The sequence below is a fragment of the Tetrao urogallus genome (genome assembly GCF_951394365.1).
Source record: "Tetrao urogallus genome assembly, contig: scaffold_174, whole genome shotgun sequence".
NCBI lineage: Eukaryota > Metazoa > Chordata > Aves > Galliformes > Phasianidae > Tetrao > Tetrao urogallus.
In genome coordinates, this window is record NW_027638837.1 from 16,302 (window position 1) to 27,524 (window position 11,223).

Genomic DNA, 11,223 nt, shown 5'->3' on the forward strand with positions numbered 1-11,223 from the left:
ACTGAGACCCACAGAGACCTATAGAGACCCACTGAGACCCCATAGAGATCATAGAGGCCCCATAGAAACCCCATAGAGACCCCATAGAGACCCCATAAGGACCCCACAGGGATACATGGAGACCCACAGAGACCCCATAGAAACCCCATAGAGGCCCCACAGAGACCTCATAGTGACCCCATAAGGACCCCATAGGGACACATAGAGACCCAATGTCCCCATAGAGACCCACAGAGACCCACAGAGACCCATAGAGACCCCATAGAGACCCCAGTGACCCACAGAGACCCACAGAGACCCATAGAGACCCCATAGAGACCCAATGTCCCCATAGAGACCCACAGAGACCCATAGAGACCCGCAGAGACCCATAGAGACCCGCAGAGACCCAATGTCCCCATAGAGACCCATAGAGACCCACTGTCCCCCTAGACACCCATAGAGACCCATGGAGACCCAATGTCCCCATAGAGACCCACAGAGACCCAGAGAGACCCATAGAGACCCACAGAGACCCACAGAGACCCAATGTCCCCACAGAGACTCACAGAGACCCTATAAAGACCCCACAGAGCCCCACTTTATTGCAGCCCCCCGGCCCTGATTCGGGGTCCCCCCATCCGCCCCACAGCTCCTGCAGTCGGGCAGGCGGTGATCTGTGGGGCCGTGGGTGGGTCGGTTGTGGGGCGGCGTTCACTTCTGGGCCGGGATCATGTCATCTATGGGTTGGTTCTGCTCCAACTTCTTCTCCATCTCCACCATCAGTTTGACCCCATCCACCACCATCTGCACCTGCTCCACCTCCGAGAAGCCCAGCCGGTCGGCGTTGGAGATGTCGAATACGGATCCCACCGCCGCCGTGTCCACCCCGCCTGTGGGGGGCGGAAATGGGGCCGTTAGGGTCAGTGGGACCAATGGGAACGATGGGGTCAATGGGGTCGATGGGACCAATGGGGTCAATGGGGTCAACGGAGTCAAAGGGACCAATGGGGTTGATGGGACCAATAGGGTTGGTGGGGTCAATGGGACCAATGGGGTCAATGGGGTCAATGGGACCAATGGGACCAATGGGGTCAATGGGGTCAATGGGACCAATGGGGTCAATGGCACCAAAGGGACCAATGGGGTCAATGGGGTCGATGGGACCAATGGGGTCAATGGGGCCGAAGGGACCAATGGGACCAATGGGGTCGAAGGGACCAATGGGGTCAATGGGGTCAATGGGGTTAACGGAGTCAAAGGGACCAATGGGGTTGATGGGACCAATAGGGTTGGTGGGATCAATGGGACCAATGGGGTCAATGGGGTCAATGGGACCAATGGGACCAATGGGGTCAATGGGGTCAATGGGACCAATGGGGTCAATGGCACCAAAGGGACCAATGGGGTCAATGGGATCAATGGGACCAATGGGGTCAATGGCACCAAAGGGACCAATGGGGTCGAAGGGACCAATGGGGTCAATGGGGTCAATGGGGTCGATGGGACCAATGGGGCCAATGGGGTCAATGGGACCAATGGGGTCAATGGGGTCGATGGGACCAATGGGACCAATGGGGTCGAAGGGACCAATGGGGTCAATGGGGTCAATGGGGTCGATGGGACCAATGGGGCCAATGGGGCCGAAGGGACCAATGGGGTCAATGGGGTCAATGGGGTTAACGGAGTCAAAGGGACCAATGGGGTTGATGGGACCAATAGGGTTGGTGGGATCAATGGGACCAATGGGGTCAATGGGGTCGAAGGGACCAATGGGGTCACTGGTGTCTATGGGGTCTATAGGGTCTATGCGGTTAGTGGGGTCTATGGGGTCTATGGGGTTGATGGGACCAACAGGGTCGGTGGGGTCAATGGGACCAATGGGGTCAATGGGGTCGAAGGAACCAATGGGATCAGTGGGATCAATGGAACCAACGGGGTCAGTGGTACTGATGGGGTCAATGGGGTCAATGAGGTCGAAGGGACCAATGGGGTTAATGGGGTCAATGGGGTCAATGGGGTCAATGGGGTCAACGGAGTCGAAGGGACCAATGGGGTTGATGGGACCAATAGGGTTGGTGGGGTCGATGGGACCAATGGGGTCAATGGGGTCAATGGGACCAATGGGGTCAGTATGGCCAATGGGACCAATGGGGTCAATGGGGTCAATGGGGTCGATTAGACCAATGGGGTCAATGGGACCAATGGGGTCAATGGGACCAATGGGGTCGATGGGGACCCATAGAGACCCATAGGAACACAATGGAACCCCATAGAGACCCATAGGGACACATGGGGACACAGAGAGACCCCATAGAGACCCCGATGTCCCCATAGGGACCCACAGGGACCCCATAGAGACCCATGACCCCCGTGAGCCCCAATGACCCCATGACCCCATAAAGCCCCCAATGACCCCATGACCCCCATCAGCCCCAACGACCCCGTGACCCCCAAGTCCCCATCACCCCCAATGCCCCCAATGACCCCAATGCCCCCATTGCCCCCAATGCCCCCATTGGTCCCTTCGACCCCATGACCCCCAATGACCCCACACCCCCAACAGCCCCATTGCCCCCAATGACCCCATTGCCCCCAATGAACCCCAATGACCCCCAACGACCCCATCGCCCCATCGCCCCCAATGCCCCCATTGCCCCCAATGACCCCATGATCCCCAATGACCCCCAATGACCCCATTCCCCCCATTGCCCCAATGAACCCCATGACCCCCAATGACCCCAATGCCCCAATGACCCCAATGACCCCCAACGACCCCATTGCTCCCGTCACCCCCAATGACCCCATTGCCCCCATTACCCCCATTGCCCCCATGACCCCCAGTGACCCCATGACCCCATCACCCCCAACAACCCCATGACCCCAATGGCCCCCAATGACCCCATGATCCCCACTGACCCCACACCGCCAATGACCCCATTGCCCCCATCACCCCCATCGCCCCCAATGCCCCCATTACCTCCAGTGACCCCATGACCCCATCACCCCCATTGCCCCCATCACCCCCAATGACCCCATCGCCCCCAATGACCCCAATGACCCCCAATGACCCCATCACCCCCCATCACCCCCAATGACCCCATGACCCCCAATGACCCCACACCGCCAATGACCCCATTGCCCCCAATGCCCCCATGACCCCCAATGACCCCATAAGCCCCAATGACCCCATTGTCCCCAATGACCCCCAACGACCCCTCACCCCCAATGACCCCATCACCCCTAATGACCCCATGGCCCCCAATGACCCCATCACCCCCAATAACCCCAATGCCCCCAATGATCCCATGACCCCCAACAACCCCACACCCCCAACGACCCCATTGCCCCCATTACCCCCAATGCCCCCATGACCCCCAATGACCCCATGACCCCATCACCCCCAATGACCCCCAACGACCCCATTGTCCCCATCACCCCCAATGACCCCATCACCCCCCAACCACCCCACACCCCCAGTGACCCCATCACCCCCAAAGACCCCATCACCCCCAATGACCCCAATGACCCCACGCCCCCCAGCACCCCCCGCCCCCCCCTGCCCCATACCGGTGCCCCGTTTCTGCAGGCGCAGCCTATGGAGGATCTCCTCGAATTTGGGGTGCTGGCTGAGTTTGGGCAGTTTGACGTGGACCCCCCCCCGCAGCCCCGTGCCCAGGTTGGAGGGGCAGGTCAGGATGTAACCCAGGTGCTCCGTCCACATGAAGGGGTGCCCGGCCTTCTTGAAGATCTCCTCGATCTGTGGGGCAGAGGAAAGGGGGGGGGGGGGGAGCGCCGTCACCCCAAAACCCAGCGCCCCAAAACCCCCATCATCACCCCAAAGCCCCCATCTTCACCCCAATCCCTGGGACCCCCATCACCCCAAAACCCATCACCCCAATCCCTATGACCCCCATCACCCCAATGTCCCCCATCACCCCAAACCCCATCTTCACCCCAGTACTTGGGACCCCCATCACCCCCAGACCCCATCATCCCAATGCCTGGGACCCCCATCACCCCAAACCCCCACCTTCACCCCAATCCTTGGGACCCCAAACCCCATCACCCCAAACCCCATCACCCCAAACCCCATCACCCCAAAACCCCATCACCCCAAAACCCCCAGCTTCACCCCAATGCCTGGGACCCCAAACCCCATCACCCCAATGCCTGGGACCCCCATCACCCCAAAACCCCCATCATCACCTCAGTCCCAGGGACCCCAAACCCCATCACCCCAAAACCCCCATCACCCCAAATCCCATCTTCACCCCAATCCTTGGGACCCCAAACCCCATCACCCCAATGCATGGGACCCCCATCACCCCAAAACCCCCAGCTTCACCCCAATCCCTGGGACCCCCATCACCCCAACACCCATCACCCCAATCCCTATGACCCCCATCACCCCAATGCCCACCATCACCCCAAACCCCATCTTCACCCCAATACTTGGGACCCCCATCACCCCAAGACCCCCATCACCCCCAGACCCCATCACCCCAATGCCTGGGACCCCCATCACCCCAAAACCCATCACCCCAAAACCCCCATCACCCCAAATCCCATCTTTGTCTCCAATGCCTGGCACCATCGTTACCCCAAAGCCTCGACCTTCACCCCAATCCCTGGGACCCCAAACCCCATCACCCCAATGTATGGGAACCCATCACCCCAAAATCCCCGTCACCCCCAAAATCCATCACTCCAAATCCCATCTTTGTCCCAATCCCTGTCACCCCAAAACCCCCACCACCCCATCACCCCAAAAACCCACCACCCCAATACCTGGGACCCCCACCTTCACCCCAATTGCTGGGACCCCAAACCCCATCACCCCAATGCCTGGGACCCCCATCACCCCAATGTCCATCATCATCCCAAACCCCATCTTCACCCCAATACATGGGACCCCCATCACCCCAAACCCCCACCTTCACCCCAATCCTTGGGACCGCAAACCCCATCACCCCAAAGCCCCCATCACCCCAATGTATGGGAACCCATCACCCCAAAACCCCCATCACCCCCAAATCCATCACCCCAAATCCCATCTTTGTCCCAATCCCTGTCACCCCAAAACCCCCATCACCCCATCACCCCAAAAACCCACCACCCCAATGTCTGGGACCCCCAAACCCCAAAGCCCCCACCTTCACCCCAATCCCTCGGACCCCAAACCCCATCACCCCAATGTCCACCATCACCCCAAACCCCATCTTCACCCCAATACTTGGGACCCCCATCACCCCAAAACCCATCACCCCAAAACCCCCAGCTTCACCCCAATGCCTGGGACCCCAAACCCCATCACCCCAATGCCTGGGACCCCCATCACCCCAAAACCCCCATGACCCCAATGTCCACCATCACCCCAAATCCCATCTTCACCCCAATGCCTGGGACCCCAAAACCCCATCAAAACCCCAATGCCTGGCACCATCGTTACCCCAAAGCCTCCACCTTCACCCCAATGCCTGGGACCCCAAACCCCATCACCCCAATGCCCGGCACCCCCGTCACCCCAAAACCCCATCATCACCGCAATCCCTGGGACCCCAAACCCCATCACCCCAAAACCCCCACCTTCACCCCAATCCCTGGGACCCCAAATGTCCCCAATGTCCCCAACGTCCCCTCCATACCCCACAACCCCAGCTCCCATAAATCCCACATCCCCCCATGACCCCTTGACCCTGTGACCCCGTGACCCCATGACCCCATAACCCCGTGACCCCGTAACCCCAACATCCCCCATGACCCCGATGTCCCCAGCATCCCCTCCATGCCCCCACACCCCCAGCTCCCATAAATCCCACATCCCCCCATGACCCCTTGACCCCGTGACCCTGTGACCCCATGACCTCATGACCCCGTGACCCCAACATCCCCCATGACCCCAATGTCCCCTCCATGCCCCCACACCCCCACCTCCCATAAATCCCACATCCCCCCCGCGACCCCTTGACCCCATGACCCCTTGACCCTGTGACCCCGTGACCCCGTGACCCCGTGACCCCGGCTGACCTTCTTCAGCCCGACGCAGAAGCGCCTGAAGACCTCCTTCATGTTGCCGCCCTTCTCCATGGAGATGACCCTCAGATGGTCCTCCTCGTTCACCCACACCAGGAACGTCTTGTTGTCGTTGTGCCTGCGGGGCCAGAAAACCCCATAGGAGCCCATATCGCGATAGCAGGACTCGGAAGCAGCCCATATCGTGATAGCAGGACTTGGAAGCGGCGCATATCGCGACAGCAAAGCCCGGAAATAGTGTGTATCCCCATAGCAAACCCCAGAAACAGCACGTAATCCCATAGCAAACCCCACAGGTAGCACATATCGCGACAGCAAACCCCAGAAACAGCTCATATCGCGACAGCAAACCCCATAGATAGCACATATCCCCATAGCAAACCCCATAGATAGCCAATATCGCGACAGCAGACCCCAGAAACAGCACATAACCCCATAGCAAACCCCATAGATAGCACATATTGTGACAGCAAACCCAAGAAACAGCTCATATCACGATAGCAAACCCCAAAAACAGCTCATATCACGACAGCAAACTCCAGAAAGAGCAGGTATCCCCATAGCAAACCCCATAGATAGCACATATCGCGACAGCAAACCCCAGAAACAGCTCATATCGCGACAGCAAACCCCAGAAACAGCATGTAATCCCATAGCAAACCCCATAGATAGCACATATCGCGACAGCAAGCCCCATAGAAACAGCTCATATCGCGATAGCAAACCCCAGAAACAGCTCATATCGCGACAGCAAACCCCATAGATAGCACATATCGCGACAGCAAACCCCAGAAACAGCTCATATCGCGACAGTAAACCCCACAAACAGCTCATATCACGACAGCAAACCCCAGAAACAGTGCATATCACGATACCAAACCCCATAAACAGCACATATCGTGACAGCAAACCCCACAGCAAACCCCCATAGCATATATCCCAATATCCAACCCCATGGCAAACCCCATATCACATATCCCGATATCGCACCCCGATATCACAGCCCCGATATCACACATATCGCGATATCACGCACCCCAATATCGCACCCCACATCACATGACCTGATATCGCACTCCCCTATCGCGCACCCCAATATCACTCCGCCATATCGCACCTCAGTATCACATATCGCGATATGACGCCCTCATACCACACAGCCCCATATCGCACCTCGATATCACACACCCCCATATCACATATCGCGATATCACACCCCGATATCACGAAGCCCCTATCGCATATCGCGATATCTCACTCCCATACCACACAGCGCCATACCACAGCTCCATATCACATATCGCGATATCACACCCCCAATATCACGCCCTGATATCACACTATCGTATCACAGCCCCGATATCACACATATCGCGATATCACGCACCCCAATATCGCACCCCACATCACACGACCTCATATCGCACTCCCCTATTGCGCACCCCAATATCACTCCTCCATATCGCACCTCAGTATCGCATATCGCGATATGACGCCCTCATACCACACAGCCCCATATCGCACCTCGATATCACGCCCCATATCGCACATCGCGATATCATGTCGCGATATCACGCCCCATATCACACACCGCAATATCATGTCGCGATATCACCCCCCATATCGCACACCGCGATATCATATGTCACGATATCACGCCCCATATCGCACACGCCACGTCGCACCTTGATCTCACACCCTGATATCAGCCCCCCATATCGCACCCCCCATTATCGCACACCCCGATATCGCGCCCCATATCGCAGCTTTATATCATACCCCACTTCACGCTATAGCCCTATGCTGGCCCTATAACCACACCCCTGGCCCTATAGCCATACCTTAGCCCTATAACCAAACCTCTGACCCTATAACCATTCCCCTGGCCCTATAGCCATACCCTGGCCCTATAAGCAGACCTCCCACCCTATAGCCATTCCCCTGACCCTATAATCACTCCCCTGACCCCATAACCCCCCCCGGCCCTCCAGTTTTACCCTGACCCTATAACCACACCTCTGACCCTATAACTACAACCCTGGACCCCATGGCCATACCCTGGCCCTATAACAACATCCCTGACCCTATAGTCATACCTTAGCCCTAGAACCACACCCCTGACCCTATAACTACACCCCTGGCCCTATGGACATACCCTGACCCTATAACCACATGCCTGACCCTATAACCACACCTCTGACCCTATAACTACACCCCTGGCCCTACAAGCAGACCACCCACCCTATAACCCTATAACCCCAACCCTATGGCCATACCTTAGCCCTATAACCACACCTCTGACCCTATAACCACCCCCTGGCCCTATAGCCATACCCTGGCCCTATAACCACATCTCTGATCCTATAACTACAACCCTGGCCCTATAGCCATAGCCTAGCCCAATAACCACACCTCTGACCCCATAAGTTCTCCCCTGGCCCTACTGCCTTACCCTGGCCCTATAACCACACCTCTGACCCTATAACTACACCCCTGGCCCTATAGCCATACCTTAGCCCTATAACCACATCCCTGACCCTATAATGACACCTCTGACCCCACAACAATTCCTCTGCCCCCACGGTCATACCCTGGCCCTATAACCACACCTCTGACCCTATAACCATTCCCCTGACCCTACAGCCTTACCCTGACCCTATAACCACACCTCTGACCCTATAACTACACCCCTGGCCCTATAAGCAGACCACAAACCCTATAACCCTATAACCCCGACCCTATGGCCATACCTTAGCCCTATAACCACTCCCCTGACCCTATGGCCATACCCTGGCCCTATAACTACAACCCTGGCCCTATAGCCATACCCTGATCCTATAACCGTTCCCCTGACCCTACAGCCATACCTCTGACCCTATAACCACACCCCTGGCCCTATAGCCATACCCTGACCCTATAACCATTCTCCTGGCCCTATAACCACACCTCTGACCCTACAACTACACCCCTGGCCCTATAAGCAGACCACCCACCCTATAACCCTATAACCCTGACCCTATGTCCATACCCTGGCCCTATAACCACTCCCCTGACACTATAACCACACCTCTGACCCTATAACTACACCCCTGGCCCTATGGCCATACCCTGACCTTATAACCACAACCTCTGACCCTATAACCGTTCCGCTGACCCTACTGCCTTACCCTGGCCCTATAACCACATCCCTGACCCTATAACTACACCCCTGGCCCTATAGCCATACCTTAGCCCTATAACCACACTCTGACCCCATAACAACTCCACTGCCCCCATGACCATACCCTGACCCTATAACCACACGTCTGACCCTATAACCATACCCCTGACCCAATAGCCATACCCTGACCCTATAACAACATCCCTGACCCTATAGTCATACCTTAGCCCTAGAACCACACCCCTGACCCTATAACTACACCCCTGGCCCTATGGCCATACCCTGACCCTATAACCACACGCCTGACCCTATAACCATTCCCCTGACCCTATAGCCATACCCTGATCCTATAACCATTGTCCTGGCCCTATAACCACACCTTTGACCCTATAACTACACCCCTGGCCCTATAGCCATACCCTGGCCCTATAACCACTCCCCTCACCCTATAACCACACCCCTGACCCTACAGCCATACCCTGCCCTATAACCACACCTCTGACCCTATAGCCATTCCCTGACCCTACAGCCATACCCTGACCCTATAACCACCCCCCCCAACCCCATAACCCCCCCCCCCCCGCCCCCTATTGGCACCCACCAGATCCCGCGGGCGTCCGGCCAATCGCGCGCCATCCCGGAAGCCAACAGCAGAGGGGAGACGGGTTTGTCAAAGAGGAAATGGTCGTCGATGAGCTGCTGCTGCTCCTTCTCCGTCATGGCCTTCAGCGGGTAATAGCGGCCCTTGAACTCCCCCTCCAGGCTGTTCAGGGCTGCGGGGAGGAAGGGAAAAGGGGCGGGGCTACGTCGGGACACGCCCACGAGCTGGCAAGCCACGCCCACCAACTCCAGATCCCGCCATCGTCGGTGGATGGACTCCATTCAAGGCCACGCGTGCACAGAAAGCCACGCCCAACTGCCCGGACCACGCCCACTATCCATCAGGCCACGCCCACCTGCTCAGACCACGCCCGCACCTCTATAGGCCACGCCCACGAACGATCAAGCCACGCCCACCAGGCCCCGACCCCACCCATTGCTCAATGGACTGCATTCAAAGCAACACACATCCAGCTGGCCACGCCCACCTGCACAGACCACGCCCATACTTTCACAGGCCACGCCCATTTCACGGCAGGCCACGCCCACAATCTATCAAGACACACCCACTCGGCACCCACCCCACCACTGTTGGTCAATGGACTCCAGTGAAGGCCATGCACACAGGGAAGGCCACGCCCACCAGCCCGGGACACGCCCACACATCTATAGGCCACGCCCACAAACCATCAAGCCACTCCCACTCGGCCCTCTCCCCACCCATTGGTCAATGGACTGCATTCAAAGCAACATGCATCCAGCAGGCCACGCCCACCGGAATGGACCACGCCCATACCTTCACAGGCCACGCCCATGTCACGGCAGGCCACGCCCATAATCGATCAAGCCACGCCCACTCGGCCCCAACCCCACCCCTGTTGGTCAATGAACTCCATTGAAGACCAGGCACACACGGAAGGCCACGCCCACAACCCACCAAGCCACGCCCACCTGGCCCCGCCCCAATCCATTTCTCAATGGACTGCATTCAAAGCAATGCACATCCGGCATCCCACGTGAATGGACCACGCCCATAACTTCACAGGCCACGCCCACGTCGCAGCAAGCCACGCCCACTCGCCCCCGACTCCACCGCCATTGGTCAATGGGCTCCATTCAAGGCCTGCACACCAAGCAGGCCACGCCCACCTGCCCAGACCACGCCCACAACCCCACAGTCTGTGCCCTCAAGCCGTCAAGCCACGCCCACAAATCATCAAGCCACGCCCACCCGTCCTCAACCCCGCCCACTGGGCACCATTCAAAGCAATGCAGGCCATGCCATGAACGGGCCAAGCCCACGACTCTATAGGCCACGCCCACGTTACCACATGCCACGCCCACCCGATCAGACCACTCCACAACTCCACAGGCCACGCCCACCATCCATAAACATCTCCCACCCAGTCCCAACCCCCCCCATTGGTCAATGGCCTCCACTGAAGGCC

General features: G+C 57.9%; 1 protein-coding gene across 1 annotated transcript; it reads right to left on the reverse strand.

Moving 5' to 3' along the window:
• Positions 1-558: 558 nt before the first annotated feature.
• LOC306957613 (creatine kinase M-type) lies at positions 559-10,611 on the reverse strand (the record flags this gene model as incomplete). Its single annotated transcript, XM_079551096.1, has 5 exons — positions 559-872; positions 3,550-3,739; positions 6,010-6,133; positions 9,777-9,948; positions 10,572-10,611. 5 exons carry the CDS (start codon positions 10,609-10,611, stop codon positions 694-696), a joined length of 705 nt encoding a protein of 234 aa, XP_079407222.1. The 3' UTR covers positions 559-693.
• Between the last annotated feature and the right edge of the window lie 612 nt (positions 10,612-11,223).